This window comes from Somniosus microcephalus, chromosome 8, assembly GCF_052327205.1.
Source record: "Somniosus microcephalus isolate GS21.2 chromosome 8, FLI_Smic_1.0, whole genome shotgun sequence".
NCBI lineage: Eukaryota > Metazoa > Chordata > Chondrichthyes > Squaliformes > Somniosidae > Somniosus > Somniosus microcephalus.
The window spans coordinates 36,479,491-36,498,950 of NC_140994.1; the positions used below are offsets into that span (position 1 = coordinate 36,479,491).

Sequence of the window (19,460 nt, forward strand, 5' to 3'; positions counted from 1 at the left end):
ATAGATATGTTAGTGGAGTGAATAGATGGGTGACAGATGCAGTTCAGTTTAAGTAGTATATCTTGGGGGAGGGGGCACACTGAAATTAAAGATACCCTAAATGGTAAAAGTCTTAAGGGTGGGGAAAAAAAACCTAAGGGTGCAGATACATAGATCTTTAAAAGTGGTAGTGTGCTTTTAGAAGTGCCTTGGGATGTTTTCTACATTAAAGGAATGATATAAATGCAAATTGGTGTTGCAGTGGCTGGAAAGGCCATGAAAAAGGCAAATAGGTTCTGAGTTTTATATATAGAAACATAGAAGATAGGAGCAGGAGTAGGCCATTCGGCCCCTCGAGCCTGCTCTGCCATTTAATGAGATCATGGCTGATCATCCAAATTCAGTAGCCTGTCCCTGCTTTCTCCCCATATCCCTTGATCCCTTTAGCCTTGAGAAATATATCTAACTCCCTCTTGAATGTATTTAATGAATTGGCCTCAACTGCCCTGTGTGGCGGAGAATTCCACAGGTTCACCACTCTCTGGATGAAGAAATTCCTCCTCATCTCAGTCCTAAATGGCTTACCCCTTATCCTTAGACTGTTACCCCTGGTTCTGGACTCCCCGGCCATCAGAAACATCCTGCATCTAGTCTGTCTAGTCCTGTTAGAATTTTATAAGTTTCAATGAGATCCCCTCTCATTCTTCTAAACTCTAGCGAATATAAGCCTAATCGACCCAATCTCTCCTCATACGTCATTCCTGCTATCCCAGGTATCTGTCTGGTGAATCTTCGCTGCACTCTCTCCATGGCAAGAACATCCTTCCTCAGATAAGGTGACCAAAACTGCACACAATACTCAAGGTGTGGTCTCACCAAGGCCCTGTACAACTGCAGCAAGACATCCTTGCTCCTGTACTCGAATCCTCTCGCTATGAAGGCCAACATACCATTTGCCTTCTTAACCGCCTGCTGCACCTGCATGCTTACCTTCAGCGACTGGTGCACAAGGACACACAGGTCTCGTTGCACTTCCCCTTTTCCCAATCTATTGCCGTTCAGATAATAATCTGTCTTCCTGTTTTTGCCACCGAGGGTGGATAACCTTGCATTTATCCACATTGGGCAGATGCATGGCAAATGCAGTATAATCACCCAATCTGTCCAAATCATACTGGAGTTTCTCTGCATCCTCCTCATAGCACACACGCCCACCCAGCTTTGTGTTGTCTGCAAACTTGGAGATATTACATCTAGTTCCCTCGTCTAGATCATTTATATATATATTGTGAATAGCTGGGGTCCTAGCACCGATCCTTGCGGTACACCACTAGTCACTGCCTGCCACTTGGAAAAAGACCCGTTTATTCCAACTCTTTGCTTCCTGTCTGCCAACCAGTTCTCTATCCAAGACAGTACCTTACCCCCAATCCCATGTGCTTTAACTTTGCATACTAATCTCTTATGCGGGACCTTACTGAAAGTCTGAAAGTCCAAATAAACCACATCCACTGGTTCTCCCTTATCTATTCTACCAGTTACATCCTCAAAAAATTCCAGTAGATTAGTCAAGCATGATTTACCTTTTGTAAACCCATTTTGACTTTGTCCGATCCTGTCACTGTTTTCCAAGTTCTCTGCTATTACATCTTTTATAATGGACTCTAGCATTTTCACCACTACCGATGTCAGGCTTACATAATTCCCCGTTTTCTCTCTACCACCCTTTTTAAATAGTGGGGTTACATTAGCTATCCTCCAATCCTTGGGAACTGTTCCAGAGTCTATAGAATTTTGGGAAGATGACCAGCAACGCATCTACTATTTCTAGGGCCACTTCCTTAAGTGCCCTAGGATGTAGATTATCAGGCCCTGGGGATTTATCGGCCTTCAATCCCGTCAATTTCCCTACAAATACTAATTTCATTCAATTCCTCCCTCTCATTAGACCCTATGTTCCCCGACATCTCTGGGAGGTTATTTGTGTCCTCCTTTGTGAAGACAGAACCAAAGTATGTATTTAATTGGTCAGCCATTTCTTTGTTCCCCATTATAAATTCCCCTGATTTTGACTGCAAGGGACCTACGCTTAACTTCACCAATCTTTTTCTCTTCACATATCTATAGAAGCTTTTACAGTCAGTTTTTATGTTCCCTGCAAGCTTACTCTCATAATCTATTTTACCCCTCTTAATTAATCCCTTTGTCCTCCTTTGCTGAATCCTAAACTGCTCCCAATCCTCAGGTTTGCTGCTTTTTCTGGCCAAATTACATGTCCTCTCCTTGGATCTTATGCTATCCCTAATTTCCCTTGTTAGACACGGTTGAGTCACCTTTTTTGTTTTATTTTTATGTTAAACAGGAATGAACAAATTCTGTAGTTCATCCATGCGATCTTTAAATGTTTGCCATTGCCTATCCACCGTCAACCCTTTAAGCAACGTTCCCCAATCCATCCTACCCAACTCGTGCCTCATACCATCATAGTTTCCTTTATTTAAATTCAGGACCCTAGTCTCTGAGTCAACTACTTCACTCTCCATTTTAATGAAGAATTCTATCATATTATGATCGCTCCTCTCCAAGGGGCCTCGCACAACAAGATTGCTAATTAATCCTTTCTCATTACATAATACCCAGTCTAAGATGGCCTGATCTCTAGTTGGTTTCTCAACATATTGGTCCAGGAAACCATCCCGTATACACTCTAGGAATTCCTCCTCCACGGTATTGTTACTAATTTGGTTAGCCCAATCTATATGTAGATTAAAGTCACCCATGATAACTGCTGTGCCCTTATTGCACGCTTCTCTAATTTCCCATTTAATGCCATCCCCAACCTCAGCATTACTGTTTGGGGGGGGGGTCTGTATACAATTCCCACTAATGTTTTCTGCCCCATGGTATTTCTCAGCTCTGCCCAGACAGATTCCACATCATCAGCGCTAATATCCTTCCTTACTATTGTGTTAATCTCCTCTTTAACCAGCAATGCTACCCCACCTCCTTTTTTTTTCCTGTCCTCCCTGAATATTGAATACCCCTGGATGTTGAATTCCCAGTCTTGGTCACCCTGGAGCCATGTCTCTGTAATCCCAATTATATCGTATCCGTTTACATCTATTTGCGCAGCTAAATCATCCACCTTATTACGAATGCTCCTCGCATTAAGACACAAAGCCTTCAGGCTTGACTTTTTAACACTCTTAGTCCTTTTAGAATTATTATGTACAGGAAACTCTCTTTTAACCGGCACCTAAATATCCGGAAATCTCTCTTAACCGGTAAAATTCAGTAGTAGGTTCAGTTAAGTTTTACTTTGTATTAGTGGCCGTGTAACCGGGGTTCCTGCACCTGTGGCCGTGCAACAGGGACTCCTGGATCTGTGGCCGTGTAACCGGGACTCCTGCACAAGTGCCGTGTAACCGGGGCTCCTGCACCTGTAGCTTGGTAAGTATACCTCTCTGTAATCCGGACTTTTTGATAAACCGGCACCACGGATAAAAAAGAGTTTTCTGTACTGTGGCCCTGTTTGAGTTTCACCCTTGATTTCTCTGCCTTCCACTTTTGCTTTTGCTTTTCTCCTTCCTGTCTTTTGTTTCTATCCTTGCTCCCCTTTCCTCTGTCTCCCTGCACAGGTTCCCAACCCCCTGCCATTTTAGTTTAAACCCTCAGGAGCATTGAATACCAAAGAAAGGAAATGATCCTGAATTTGCACAAAACATTGGCTAGGCCACAGTTGGAATACTGTGTTTTGTTTTACGCAGCAAAGATATTGGCACCATGGAAAGGGTATCATGAAGATTCCTTTGAATGATACCAGGAATGAGAGGTTATAGTTATTAAGAAAGACTTGAAAAATTGTGTCACAGAACAGAGATGGTTAAGGGGAATATAATAGACATATTAATTATAAAAGGTTTTGAAAGGATAAGTAATGATTGATTACTTCTGAAAACCTCATTGGGACTATTTTAAATGGAAACATGACCGGACAAACTGAATTAATAATATATAAATGGGAAAGGGCAGAGAAATAGTGTAAGAGTAGCTGACTCCAGTTAAGGCCTCCTTCTGTGCTGTAATGTCTATGATTCTATAACTTGCATTTATATATAGCCTTATCACATCCTCGGTACAACCTAAAGCATTTCATATTTTTGGAGTATGGAGGCAAATTACATACTGATTAGACATAGTTTAATTATTCTGCTTTCAGAGGAATTTCTTTCATTTGAAATAACATTTTTCTTGCTGTTTTTAGATCCAGATCAGCCTGTTCAGGAGCTTACCTATGATCTGCGTTGTCAGTGTGATGCAATCAGAGTTACTAAGACTGTTCGCCCTTTTAACATGGTGTGCTGTCCTGTCAATGAAAACTCTGCTGCTTTGATTGTCAGTGATGGCAGAGTGATGATGTGGGAGCTGAAATCCAACCTATTGGGACCAAAACCTTATTGCAGGTATCTTTGTCTACTCTGTCCTAGCTATAGGAGAAAACATCCAAACATAATGGCCCTGAAATTAATGGTCGGCGGCGTAGCTACGGAGTGCGCCACCGACCTCCGAAAGGAACTCGCACTTAACCTGATGTGAGGCCCCACACGTAAACTTGCTGTCAGACGCTGCAGTTGTGTGCAGCGTAAAGCGTCATGGAGCCCAGGAGCGCAGCATAAAGCTCTGAGGTACCTGATGCATCCAGCATGCTGAGAATGGTAAGGGGCTTGATTCCTTCAGAGTGTAAGGAAACAGCTCTGTTTTACTGCACTGTAGTCCTAGAGGCTAGCAATTCATTTACATGTTTATTAATCCTGAGCTGGTAATAATTGACACTGAATTAAACATTTAGATATATTTGCAAACATTTGCAGGAAGAATGCAATTGCACTTCTTAGGGAAGGGAAAAAACTCGAATGTTCTAGCAGATCCACAATAAAATCGCTAATTATCTAAACTTTTATACTCGGGTATAACATTTTTTACATTGCGATCATTCTAACAAAGTTGCCCTCTACCATATCCCTCTACATAAAATGATATTTTCTTTCTTTAGAGAAAGTAATCAATGATTAAAATTATATCTTGAAAATATATAGCATTCCAATAGTTGTTTTTAATTGAGACACCCTATTAATTCCTCAACTTTTCTGGGGTTTTTTGGAGGGGTGATGGGAGGTGACAACATGAATGGATAGGGAGCAGGTTACTTTCAGAAACTTGGACCCTTTCTAAAGCTGAAAGGACAAAGAGAGTTAGAATTAAAGGTGTTACACTGTGCAAACAGGCTGCTGTGCCTGTACCAGCTGTAAAATTTTCATGCGTAATTGCTGGGTAGTTGGTAGGCAATTAGCCCAACTGTGGCAGCAATTAGGATTTCAATATTGGAGCGGATGACCTGTTAAGTCGGAACTTGACATCGCACGTTCGGGATTCAGCACGTGCGGAAATCCTGAATTTGCTGTCCATTTCTGAGAGTACGCCATCATACGGACCGCAAATTCTGCCCCATACATTTTTAAATGTTAATAAATTAAACAGTTATTGCAGTACAAACGGAAGCAATTTGGCCCATTGTGCCTCTGCCAGTATGCGATCCACATCGCATTTCCTTGCTGTTTCCCTAAAGCCTTTAATAATTTTCTTCAAGTTTGTCTAATTTCCTCTTAAATCTTGTGATCGACTGTGTTTCAATAGCCACTTGTGGTAATGTATTCCATACTCTAATTTAACTTGAATGCTTTGAATTATAGACTACGTGCTAAAACTGATGCGTACAGTGATACTACAAGTCTGATAATTGCAATTGACTGTCAACAAATTGTCCTTGTGATTGATGGTACTAATGGTCAGATTATAATTAAGAACATAACATAAGAAATAGGAGCAGGAGTAGGCCAATCGGCCCCTCGAGCCTGCTCCGCCATTCAATAAGATCATGGCTGATCTGATCCTAACCGCCAATCCACTATCACAGAACCATCTCCTGAATCTAACAGAATTAGACACATGAAATAGGAGCAGGATCAGGCTGCACGGCCCCTGGGCCCGCTCCGCTACCCACAGGGCCATGACCGATCCGAACCTAGACTCATGTCCAAATTCCTGCCCGCCCCCCGTAACCCTTAATTCCCTTTACTTCTAGGAAACTGTCTATTTCTGTTTTAAATTTATGTAATGATGTAGCTTCTACAGCTTTTTGGGGCAGCATATTCCATGGACCTACCACCCTCTGAGTGAAGTAGTTCCTCCTCATCTCAGTTTTGAAAGAGCAGCCCCTGAAGGAAATAACGAAAGCATTTTGAAAACTCAAAAGCTATATTGAGGAGCTTTTAAATAGTAAATAGTTATGGAAACATAGTGATACTTTTTGAAATTAATATTTTTTTGATTTATTTATGCTAAAATGTGATGTCTGAAGAATAGAATGGTTTTTTACTTGTGATACCCAGTCAAGTTAGTTAGCACTTGTAGATATATAGTGAGGCTCCCTCTTGCCGACTTAGCGTCAACAATGTGCTTTAATCCCAATCTAAGAAAAGCACCAATTATTCTTCTGGCTTCTCTGAGGCTAATGTATTTTTTTTTTTATTCCCATGGGTTTTGTGAATTTGGCTCAAATCCTAATGCAGAGCTACTAACATTCTCACTTGGCTGCTTTGTTCCTGTAAAACCACCAAATTATATTGCTGGCCATTGGAGTAATACTGCACCGGCTCCAGTATTACTGGCAGAGTGCCCCAAGAATATGTGTGTCATGGGCTGCACACAGAAAATTGCTAATTAGCACTGAACAGTGGGTAGTTGTGTGCTGTGGATTTGTGCCTTCTAAGAATTGGACCAGACAGCCCAAATCGATTTCGTGCAGGACATTACAGCCAGCAGAATGTGCAGGCCCACCTCATGAATCTAGATTTAATTTGAAACTGTGTCAGAGAGGTAAAAGAAGTGTGCTACTCTATTACACCTCCCATTTTCACCTTATACTATTTAGCAGTGAAATTAACTTTCCCGTTGTAATTTTTTTTTTTTGAAAGTATCTCTTCATTTGTCATTTAGTTGACTAGCGTATTTTCATTCTTTATCTCTATTTCCATGTCAACCCTGGCGAATGTATGATGGCTAAAGATGTTGTAGTTTGTTATGCTTGGTATTTTAATTTGTTTTATTGTTTGAGTTATTTGTTGCTGTTTTCCATTTGTAACAGTTACTCAAGCTCCACAGCCTCTCCTTTGTACTGTCCAGTCTCATTTTGTGGAATTCCTGTGGGCACTCAACAAAAGAAGCTCCCAGATCTCTCCTTGGATAACATGATAGGTAACTGTGTAACATTCTGGTCCACTTTTACCTTAGTAACACACACAGCAGTGGATGCTGATTTGCATGATTTCCTATGGATTCATTGGCGGTAACATATTAAATATGATTTGAAAAAAGTACTTCTCTTCAAGCCCTGGTGATGCTTAAACTCTTCAATCAGACATATAAAAGAGAAGTTAAGTTTATAGATGTAAGAGGGCGGGAAAAGGGGTGCAAGGGGCCTACCTTTAATATAAAGCACTCCAAATCTAAGTTATATTTATAAAAATCTACTTTACTGAAAGCACTTGAAGTTTCATTTTTTTGCCTACTCCCTTTACCCCTTCCTGCTCTGTTTAGAGAGTCTCTACACTCAGATGGGAAATGGTTACTGAATTGGCATCAGCGATACGATTTCCAGCAAGTGACTCAATAAGAAATCATGCAGGTTATGTATTTGGCTGGTACTGTCATTTCCAGGTTGGATGCCTCGTTAGTTGGCGTCTTAGATGTAAAAGGAGGCCAATCGCTAATTTTCTGTGGAGCCACTTGCTGACAATTGCATAATTAAAAGTCAGCTGAGCAGTTGCTAACCGAGTCCAGAAATGTGGAAGTGAGTGTTTCTACAGTTCAAGGCTTCCTACAATTTTTTTTTAAAGTTTCAAATGATTGAATCAAGTACTTTATGCTGAAAGTAACTCCCTCTTCCAGTCTTATTTTAAAGTACATTTTAATGACATGATCTTAAATGCTACATATAGATGTATATATCTGTATTGTCGCACAGTTGTCCCTTCTAGTATGGAAAGAAAGAACATGCATTTATAGAGGGCAGTCAGGTTTTGCAATTTGTTTGACCGATTTTCAATAGAACGGTTTTGAAGGAAAGAGTTACCTTTAAAAATGTTGAGCTTTTAAAGCAAATGGTAATCATACCAATTTTTAAAAAGAGCACGGAGATAATAGGTTATTAAAATATTAATGATCTAACTTTGATATTGTTTCTCATAAACCTTAAACAATAAGCAACCAATAAACACCTTGAATCCATTGTGTTGGTAAGTCTCTGGTTCATCTAAGTTTGTAAACGGGTGAGATCGAAAGAAGTCAGCAACAGAGATACAGGCAGACAGGTTTCAAAGAGAATGCTACGAGGATAGTCAGGCCCAGCAAATAAAATAAGGTTGGAATGAAGTGGGATATTTACAAGTAATTTTGTTTAAATCAAGCAATGCAAACCAATGATGTGGGAAAACATAACGGCCCTGAAATTGTGGTCAGCGGTGTACCTACGGATTACGCTGCCGACCTCTGAACGGGATGTGCACTTAACTGCTGGGAACCCTCCTTCGAGAAGTTGCTGTCAGACGCTGCGGAGTTGAGCGCAACGTAGTGACCCAGGGGCGCAGCGTGTGCGTACGCATACCTGAGATCACGTAGGGTGGTGCTCCAATCAGGAAGTGGAAATGCCTATTCATGATTTTTTAGTCTCACTCACCCTGTTAAATTAATGAATAAATAAATCAGTCTCTCATTCACCCTGGTAAATTAATAAATAAATCACACTCATTCTTGGTAGAGTTGTGTTGGGATTAGAAGATAGTTAGATGGCTATAGATATTTATTTTCAAGATTTTTTATCATGACGGTGATGTTGATTGAGGAAAGAATGTTGACCAGTGCATTTGGGGAACTCACTGTTCATCTGAATAGTACAATGGAATCGTTAATGCCCACCTGAATCATCAGAACAAGCAGAAGGAGGCTCTGATATTCCAGCACTTCCTCATTACTGGCAGATATTCAGCCTAGATTATGAGCTTGATTCCTAGAGTGTGGTTTGAACCCATAATCTTTTTCGTCATAGACAAGAGTATTACTAACTGGGCCAGTTTGAAGTAGGTTAGGATAGATACTTTGTAGGTATCTACACAAAGTACCTATGTTCCACACTAATAACATCATTAAATAAGATCGGAGTAATATACAGCACTGGCTGATCTCAAAAGTTTAAAAAATACTCTTGCTTTGCCTGCCAAATATTTAACCATTTCCCTCTTGAATTTGTCCATACCATCTGCCTCCACAGCCTTTTCTGGGCAGTCTGTTCCATATATTCACTTATTTGTATAAAGTAATTAAATGTCTCTGTTCACCTTTCCTCTACTGACCGTAAATCCATAACCTATTGTTGTAGAGTTTGTGATTATAATAAAACATGTTACTTTTGATTCAGTTTATTTATATCCCTTAGAATCTTGAATACTTCTCCAAACTGCCTTTTTCCAGTTTAAAAGAATGACCAATACTCTGCGTACTTGTATAAATTTAACAGTGCACTTTTTTCCCACTAATTTTATTCAGTGGCATTAACTGATAGTGGGGTTATTGTACCTTTTTCGAGTTAACAGAGTGATTCACATCTCTGCAGGGTAACCATTTAAAAACATAAGAAAGCATGAGACAAGAAATGGCCAGTCAGCCCATCAAGCCTTTCCCCTCCACAAACTATGTTCAGTCTACCTTATCATAAATTTTACTCATTGAACGTCCTCGAGGAAAGCTTTGCAAAATTTCTTGGGTAATAAAGTGAAACCGAAGAGCCTCTAGTTAATCTTGCAGCCCCCAATCAACCCTGGCCAATTATTTTCCACCATCTACAAGGCACAAGTCAGGAGTGTGATGGAATACTCTCCACTTGCCTAGATGAGTGCAGCTCCAACAACACTCGAGACACTCGACACCATCCAAGGACAAAATTAACAGGCACTTGGAGAAGCATAAGCTAATTAAGGAGAGCCAACACGGATTTGTAAAAGGCAGATCATGTTTGACTAATCTAATTGAATTTTTTGATGAAGTAACAGGGAGGATCGATGAAGGGAATGCAATGGATGTTGTCTACATGGATTTTAGGAAGGCTGGTTAACAAAATTGAGGCTCATGGAATAGGTGGGTCAGTGGCAGCTTGGATAAGGAATTGGCTTAAGGACAGAAAACAGTGAGTTGTGGTAAATGCCTGTTTTTCAGACTGGAAGATGGTAGACAGTGATGTTCCCCAAGGTTCAGTGCTGGGGCCACTGCTTTTTTTGATGTATATAAATGACCTGGATATTGGAATACAGAGTAGAATATCTAAATTTGCCGATGACACCAAACTTGGGAGTATGGCAAACAGTGAGGATGATACCAATCGACTGCAATGGGACATAGAAGATAGGAGCAGGAGTAGGCCATTCGGCCCCTCGAGCCTGTTCCGCCAGTTAATGAGATCATGGCTGATCATCCAAATTCAGTACCCTGTCCCTGCTTTCTTCCCATATCCCTTGATCCCTTTAGCCTTAAGAAATATATCTAACTCCTTCTTCAATATATTTAATGAATTGGCCTCAACTGCCTTGTGTGGTAGAGAATTCCACAGGTTCACCACTCTGTGGGTGAAGAAATTCCTCCTCATCTCAGTCCTAAATGGCTTATCCCTTATCCTTAGACTGTTACCCCTGGTTCTGGACTCCCCTACCATCGGGAATGTCCTTTCTGCATCTAGTCTGTCTAGTCCTGTTAGAATTTTTATAAGTTTCAATGAGATCCCCTCTCATTCTTCTAAACTCTAGCGAATATAAGCCTAATCGACCCAATCTCTCTTCATACGTCATTCCTGCCATCCCAGGTATCAGCCTGGTGAATCTTCGCTGCACTCTCTCCATGGCAAGAACATCCTTCCTCAGATAAGGTGACCAAAACTGCACACAATACCCAAGGTGTGGTCTCACCAAGGCCCTGTACAACTGCAGCAAGACATCCTTGCTCTTGTACTCGAATCCTCTCGCTATGAAGGCCAACATACCATTTGCCTTCTTAACCGCCTGCTGCACCTGCATGCTTACCTTCAGCATGGCTAGTAGAATGGGCAGACAAGTGGCAGATGGAATTTGAGTGTGAGGTGATGCATTTTGGCAGAAGGAACAGGGAGAGGCAATATACACTTAATGGCACAGTTTTAAAGAGTGTGCAGGGACAGAGGGACCTGGGAGTTAATGTGCATGGGTCCCTGAAGGTGGCAGGACATATTGAGAGAGTGGTTGGCAAAGCATATGGGATCTTGGGTTTCATAAAAAGAGGTATTGAGTACAAAAGTAGTGAAGTTATGCTAAATCTTTATAAAGCGCTGGTTAGGCCACAACTGGAGTATTGCGTCCAGTTCTGGTCACCACACTTCAGGAGGGATGTGATGGCCCTTGAGAGGGAGCAGAGGAGATTTACCAGAATGGTTCCGGGGATAGGGGATCTTAGCCACAAGGACAGGTTGGAGAAGCTGGATTTGTTTTCATTAGAGCAAAGGAGGTTGAGGGGTGATTTGATAGAGGTGTACAAGATTATGACGGGTTTGGATAGGCTAGACGAGGAAAGGCTGTTCCCACTAGTTGATGGTACAAGGACTAGGGGACACAGATTTAAGGTTTTGGGTAAGAGATACAGGGGTAACCTGAGGAAAAACTTTTTTACGCAGCGAGTGGTGAGGACCTGGAATTCGCTGCCGACTGAAGTGGTGGAAGCGGAGACACACTGGCCTAGAAATTGGCCTGAGGCGCCCAAGTGGCGCAAAGTTCGCCTGGGCGCTGTAATTTGCGCCGTGATCGCCGCAAATTCAGCCTCAGCGCCCCAAGAGGGACACGGGGCGTGGCTCGAGGCGCTCCGCGTCCCTCTTAGGCGCTGAAAGTGCAGGCCTCCCTCCCACTGTTAAGGGGGAGGGGCCTGCAACAGCGCGAGCCCCGATCACGGGTGCCGGCAAAAGATCCCGGCACCAAGAAGTGCCGGGCTCTCGGGAAACAGCCGGCATTGCCGCGGGGGGGGGGGGGGGTGGCGGGGACCAGGAGGCCGGGGACGGAGGTGCTGGCAGGCGGCCGCCCCGCACCTCCACCTTAACTTGCGCCTCTGCCGGCGCAGCAAGGCCCCGGGAACCTGGCGCTGTTTGCGAACGGCGCTACAGCGGCGTTCACAAACAAATTTCGCGATCGGGGCGCTAATGGGGCGCTGCGCACACCGATGACGTCATCGGTGGAGGTGCAGCGCAACAGGCTAACGCCACCATTAGCGCCCCCACTGAATATGGCGGAAGGCGCAGCCAGTGGCACTACAGCCACTGACTGCCTCTTTAGGCGCTAAAAGGTGGCGCTAGCCACCCAATTTTTAGCCCTCTATGTTTTCAAGGGGAGACTGGATAGGCACTTGAGGGAAATAAACTTGCAGGGCTATGGGGATAGAGCGGGGGAATGAGACTGACTCGATTGCTCTGCAGAGAGCTGGCACGGACTCGATGGGCTGAATGGCCTCCTTCTGTGCCATTATAACTCTTGAGACAAAGCAGCCTGCTTGATTGGCACCTCATCCACCACTTTAAACATTCACTCCCTCCACCACCAGCATACCATGGCTTACAGTGTGTAGCATCTACAAGATGCACTGCAGCAACTCGTCAAGGCTTCTTCGGCAGCACCTCCCAAACCTGCGACCTCTTCCACCTAGAACGACAAGGGCAGCAGGCGCATGGGAACACCACCACCTCCAAGTTACACACCATCCTGACTTGGAAGTAGATAGCCGTTCCTTCATCGTCGCTGGGTCAAAATCCTGGAACTCCCTTCCTAATAGCACTGTGGGAGTACCTTCACCACAATGACTGCAGCGGTTCAAGAAGGCGGCTCACCACCAGCTTCTCGAGGGCAACTAGGGACTGGCAATAAATGCTGGCCTTGCCAGCGACGCCCACATCCCATGAACAAAAAAAAGTATTTGGTCTCAGCTGCACAGTAACCATTGTGCTGTTTTTAGATGGTTTTATGCTTGTTTTAGATTGGATTCCAAGAGACCAGTGCCCATGAGCTAGCTCAGTTTTTAAAGAATCCATGATTGTACCACTAGGATAAAGGAGTGGAAATAGTAATATAATCCCTGAGAGCCAGCACATGGCCCCTGCACTCCTGAAATGCGACCTAATCAAGAATAAAACTGACTATGGTATATTTGATTGTCTCTACATTTCTCCCTATAACCATCAATCCTCTGAGTTTTTGGCCTCATCAGTGCTGTACAAGATTAAGATAACTTGTTTTGATGTACCACATGTTCTATTCTCACAATTTGTCTTTTTGATAGGACGAAGTATAGTGGTAGGCGAAGAGCAGCCTAGAGTTCCGTACCAACAAGAGGTTCAACTGAAGTTCCTACTGACTGGTTTGTTGTCAGGTCTCCCACTGCCACCGTTTGTCATACGAATGTGTCCACCACTCACTACCAAGAACATAAAGAGCTATCAACCTTTGTTGGCTGTAGGTGAGTACTTGATGTAGGGTTTACTATGTTATTAAGATTAAGTAGAAATGACTGTTTGAACAAAAGATGATAGAAAGGTCCCGTTTATAGTAATCCATAATTTCCTTTTTTTCCACAAGAAACTCTTGCTGCTGTAGCTGTATAAAAACAAAAATTGTATCAACTTTCATTATTTTGTAAAGTATGTTTATTTCACTAAATTACTTTGTCAAGAACCACAATCCCCAACATCTGTTCCCCCTTGTTCTATTATAACGCAGGAGTGAGCAGCTTTGTAAATGATTATTGCTAATATCTCAAATGCTTAACCTTAAGAAGGCTAAAATTTGGGGTATATTATGTGGAGCAGGTTATGTTTCAAATATAGTCAAGATCATTTCTTTCATTCAAAAACGAACTACAAGAATGCAAAACGTGATGATTAAAAACATATTTTTAAAGAGGTTAATTTGATAATGTGAATGTTTTGTATAATTGTGTTTTAAAATGCATGTTCGAACGGTCTGTTACATGCCACATTGCACAACTCAAACTAATAAAAATACAGTGAAGTGACAAGTTGCAATGTAAGTTGATTAGATTTACATTGTATAGCAATTAATTCTTAATACCTTTTACTCTGGAGCTCTTTAAGTCACCAAACTAGAATTATGCTTCATTTTTTTTCCCTGGCAATTTTCCTTTTCTCCCCATCCCTGCTTTTCCTTTTTTTAAGGCATTGGCTGCTTGTTGGGTGCAGTCCATCAGCACTGGTCATCCTGTGGTAGCTTGCGTAAGACCATTATTCATGTGTGGATCTTGACGGTGAATACCGGCAGGCTATTCGACCGTGGTGATCATTGTGCCAATCCCGATCCTGTTCCCACCCAATGTCTGCACATACAGACTTCTGGCAGGGGTTGCTGGATAGCAATCAGTAGTAGGAATTCTGGCTTTTTGTTTTTGGTTCCCTAACCAGGGTGGCCTGAAGTCAATTGTAACACCCTGCTGATCTCCCAACTGAGATCAACTAATGTAGCAGAGACTGGTGATCAAATAGGACCTTCTTGGCTTAGCAGGCCCCAGGTTTGATGCGATAAGGCTCATCTGGCCACTGGATAAACTTGCTGAGCCGTCAACTAGATCCTATGGCTTAGTATTTCTGATCTTGTAGAATTGATCTTAACCACAGTGGATATGATTATAACCAAGAGTTGATCTTCAGTGGATATCACTGGATTATACTTGGTGAGCCAACATAACACATCTTTTGTCTTTGATCAATTAGTTGACAACAAAATTTTTCTTTATAAATAGTATTGGTGTGGTTATTATTTCATTGCTAGATACATAAAAACATGTCCATTAACTGTTTAATCAATATGTATTTCAGGTACTAGCAACGGATCTGTGTTGATCTATCATCTTACTAGCGGATTGTTACACAAGGAATTAAGTATTCATTCCTGCGAAGTCAAGTAAGATTTTCAGTGTAGAAATTCCTTGCGTGTGAGTTTTCTAAAGTAGTGCAAAAGATACACTTAAGGTGTCATTGGCTTCAGTATGAATGAGCTGTGTGTTAGACACAGATTTAACAGGATTAGCATAAAGAATGCAAAATTGACTCCCTATTTTGAAAGGTGACCCTGCGTTTTTCCCTTGGAGCTTCAACATTGTTCCACATTACTAGCATTTCCAGCAAACATCTGTCTAGTCACGTGCCTTGCCGCAAATAAAAAAAAGTGGAGCATTGAAATGCCATCAGACGGAATGTTAGCAGCAGCTGTTTTCCAAATTCTCAAACCTGCTTTTGCATATGTAATTACTGTGAAAGCATGGCTGCAGTTGATGTCTTTGACATTTCATAATGGAGAAGTTTCCTTTAGTTACTAACCATACCCATGTGAGGTTTGCACTAATATAAATAGTCCAAGACCTATTTAAGATCATTTGCATCATCCACTAGTGGCTTAGTTAGCAAATGTATTGCCTTATGTAACACAAAGCCATACAAACCAGGACTCTGTTCAAGTTGACCTGTTCTGTGCTACCCAGCCTCCTCCATTAATCATTTCAGATGTACCACTGTGGTGAGGCAGCAATTAGAAGATAGGTTTATTTTCTGTAAAGGAAAAGAGGGAAAATAAAATGGTTAGTTTTCTCAGGAGTGCACACGTCCACATGCCTTTCCTAGCATTTCAGAGAGGCTTCTCAGCAGGTTGCTCTTGATCATGATGCAGGTTATTGAGAACGAGTAAAGGAGAAACATTTCTTCAAAAGACAAAAGCTTGTCCTCTATTATTTAAAAAAAATCTCAGGCAAGCATAATTAATATGATTCTGTTGGAACCGCCAAATGGAAAACCATCTGTTGTGATGATTACATATAATGATTGTCTGACAGTTTAGATATATTCAGGAAATTACTTCAGAAAACATAGCAAGCTATATGCTAACTTTTTAAGAAGAGAATGACCATTGGAACTTTAAATATATATATATATATATGCTTAATATCTTACAACTTTCTTTCTAACTTAGAGTCTTAAGTAATCCAAGTGTAAATATGATGAGCTATGAGAAAAGATTAAGGAACCTTGAGGTGTACAATCTAGAAAGATGAAGGTTAAGGGAAACCTCATCAAGGATTATAAAGCATTAAATGGCATAGATTAGGTAACTGTGGACTATTAATTCAAGTTATCAGGCCAGTAGGACTAGAGGACATACATTTAAATCGATTAAAAATAAATTTTAAATGGCCAGCTGATTTTCTGTGGCATTGCCTATGAACAATTCAGGGTCTGGAGCTGCTAACCTGACCTTTTCCTTAATTACACTTCCTATGAGGAAGCAGTATAAATAAATCGTATGGTCAATTAAAGGTAAATTATTGTTGGATGTTTTTCTAGATTGGCAGATGTTTGGTTTCTCTTGTTATCGCAATAATTTTTAATTAGGTTTCTTTCTTTTTTCTGTACTTCTCTCTTTGGCACTCACCCAGTGTCTCTCTCTCTCTCCCACCCACTCTTACACTGACACATGGGGAGATTTTTTGTTAAACGAGCAGAATGCTAGAAATATTTCTTTTAATTGCTACTAATGGGGGGTGGGGGGAACAAGGGATTCTCAGCATTGTGTTCTTCTGGGGACCTAATTGGTCAGTGGAATCATGTGGTTGCAATCTGATTGGTTAAACAGTAAGCAGCTGGTACTACAGACTAATCAGCAACATTGCTGGCTCACTACAGTAATACATTTTTTAAAATTTGTTTATGGGATCTGGGTGTCACTGGCAATGCCAGCATTTATTGCCCATCCCTAGTTGCCCTTGAGAAGGTGGTGGTGAGCCGCCTTCTTGAGCCACTGCAGTCCGTGTGGTGATGGTACTCCCACAGTGCTGTTAGTTAGGGAGTTCCAGGATTTTGACCCAGCGATGATGAAGGATCGGCGATATACTTTTAAGTCAGGATGGTGTGTGACTTGGTGGGGAACTTGGAGGTGGTGGTGTTCCCATGCGCCTGCTGCCCTTGTCCTTCTAGGTGGAAGAGGTCGCGGGTTTGGGAGGTGCTGCCGAAGAAGCCTTGGCGAGTTGCTGCAGTGCATCTTGTAGATAGTACACACTGCAGCCACGGTACGCCGGTGGTGGAGGGAGTGAATGTTTAAGGTGGTGGATGGGGTGCCAATCAAGCGGGCTGCTTTGTCCTGGATGGTGTCGAGCTTCTTCAGTGTTGTTGGAACTGCACTCACCCAGGCAAGTGGAGAGTATTCTATCACACCTGACTTGTGCCTTGTAGATGGTGGAAAGGTTTTGGGGAGTCGGGAGGCAAGACACTCGCCGCAGAGTACCTAGCCTCTGACCTGCTCTTGTTGCCACAGTATTTATGTGGCTGGTCCAGTTAAGTTTCTGGTTAATGGTGACCCCCCCCAGGATGTTGATAGTGGGGGATTCGGCAATGGTAATGCCATTGAATGTCAAGGGGAGGTGGCTAGACTCTCGCTTGTTGGAGATGGTCATTGCCTGGCACTGGTGTGGCGCGAATGTTACCTGCCACTTATCAGCCCGAGCCTGAACGTCGTCCCGGTCTTGTTGCATGCGGGCATGGACTGCTTCATTATCTGAGGAGTTGTGAATGGCGCTGAACACTGTACAGCCATCAGCGAACATCCCCATTTCTGACCTTCTGTTGGAGGGAAGGTCATTGATGAAGCAGCTGAAGATGGTTGGGGCTCTAGGAAACTGCCCTGAGGAACTCCTGCAGAGATATCCTGGGGCTGTGATGATTGACCTTCAACCACCACAACCATCTTTCTTTGTGCTAGGTATGACTCCAGCCAGTGGAGCGTTTTCCCCCTGATTCCTATTGACTTCAGTTTTGATGCCAGACTCAGCTGCCTTGATGTCAAGGGCAGTCACTCTCGCCTCACCTCTGGAATTCAGCTCCTTTGTCCATGTTTGGACCAAGGCTGTAATGAGGTCAGGAGCAGAGTGGTCTTGGCGGAACCCAAACTGGGCATCAGTGAGCAGGTTATTGGTGAGTAAATGCCACTTAACGGCACTGTTGATTGAGAGTAGACTGATGGGGCGGTAATTGGCTGGGTTGGATTTGTCCTGCTTTTTGTGGCTCGGAATATGCGATTGTAATGACGGTGAAACTGTCAGCGTTCACCATCATTACCGTGTAAAACTGACAGCAACTTCGGCTGTCTGCACATGTGCAGTTAAATGCGGAAATCCAGAAGTTGCTGTCAGTGATACCCTGCTCCTCCACAGGGTGCGCTGTTGCAGTCTTCGCAGATGCAATCAACACAGCAATTGGAGATTTGGTGCCAACTTCAACTTTTTACACACTATTTTCGCTGTAAAAACCGTTGCAAAAGTTAAGCCTTGTTGAATGAGGTGTAACTGAGTTTTTAAATGGCATACTAAGTTACAATTACTGCTGAACAACCTCTTTGGCCCATAAAAACTAATTTTATAATTGTGGAGTGTCATTCCCTCCATTCCATGATAAAAATTCCATAGATTTTTAAAATAATAAAAATTAATTTTTATTTTATTTGTTAAAGTTTATGATATTTTAGCTTCTACCTTAATCCCATGTACACGCCCCAATCTTTATCTCTGTAAAATAATTAAAAAGTGAATGATAATCAGTACTTTTCACTTCCTGGTTTGCTGTCTGAAAATTCTTCACTCTGAATGGCTGCTCAACCTGCTTGATGACATCATTGTTGCTGGGCACCAGAGATCCCCAATAGCTGGCCCCAGATTGAAACTGACCTCGGAATAGGGGAAATCCACGCCACAGAGCCTGCTAAATCTTTGTGGGCAGCTTTCTTTGAGGTCACCGGCGAGGGCCGTTGACCGCAAAATCTGGGCCAATAGACATATTTTAATTTACTGCATGATATATGAATTATGTTTCTAACAGTGTTGAACTAGTTCAGTCTAAACTTCTACTTTCATACTATTTAAAATAGTTTGTAAATCAGAGGAAATAGACACAAAGGCCAGAATGTTTGCTTTTAAACCCCCCCCCCCCCCCCCCCCGTGAGTTGGGGGGCCTGGTAGAGCTCGGGAAAACCTGTAATTCCAGGTTCCCCCACACGCTGTGGAGTTTTAACTCTACAGCGTGCGTGTGACGTCATGGGCAGGTTCCCCGCCCAGAGGTCAGCCTGATTGACAGGCTGGCTTCTAGACAGTCAGGGAACAAGAGGCCGCAATCCCAGGTAGGTGCGAGCCCTGACCCGGGGGTGGGGGGTGTCTGGCCCCAGAGGGAGTGGTTTATGTGGGGGGTGCTGATGGTGGGGGAGCTTGAGGGGGCCTGGGGGAAGCACTCCTGCCCCTTCCAGCCCACAAGAAGTGCTCCC

At 42.7% G+C, this 19,460-nt stretch overlaps 1 protein-coding gene across 1 annotated transcript in view; it reads left to right on the forward strand.

Moving 5' to 3' along the window:
• Positions 1–19,460, forward strand: part of wdr11 (WD repeat domain 11) — a 122,259-nt gene that overhangs the window by 49,803 nt on the left and 52,996 nt on the right. Inside the window, exons 8-11 of the mRNA XM_085994549.1 lie at positions 4,244–4,442; positions 7,184–7,293; positions 13,432–13,608; positions 14,981–15,065. Of these exons, the coding sequence (XP_085850675.1) occupies positions 4,244–4,442; positions 7,184–7,293; positions 13,432–13,608; positions 14,981–15,065 (571 nt within the window). The remainder of the gene's footprint in view (positions 1–4,243; positions 4,443–7,183; positions 7,294–13,431; positions 13,609–14,980; positions 15,066–19,460) is intronic.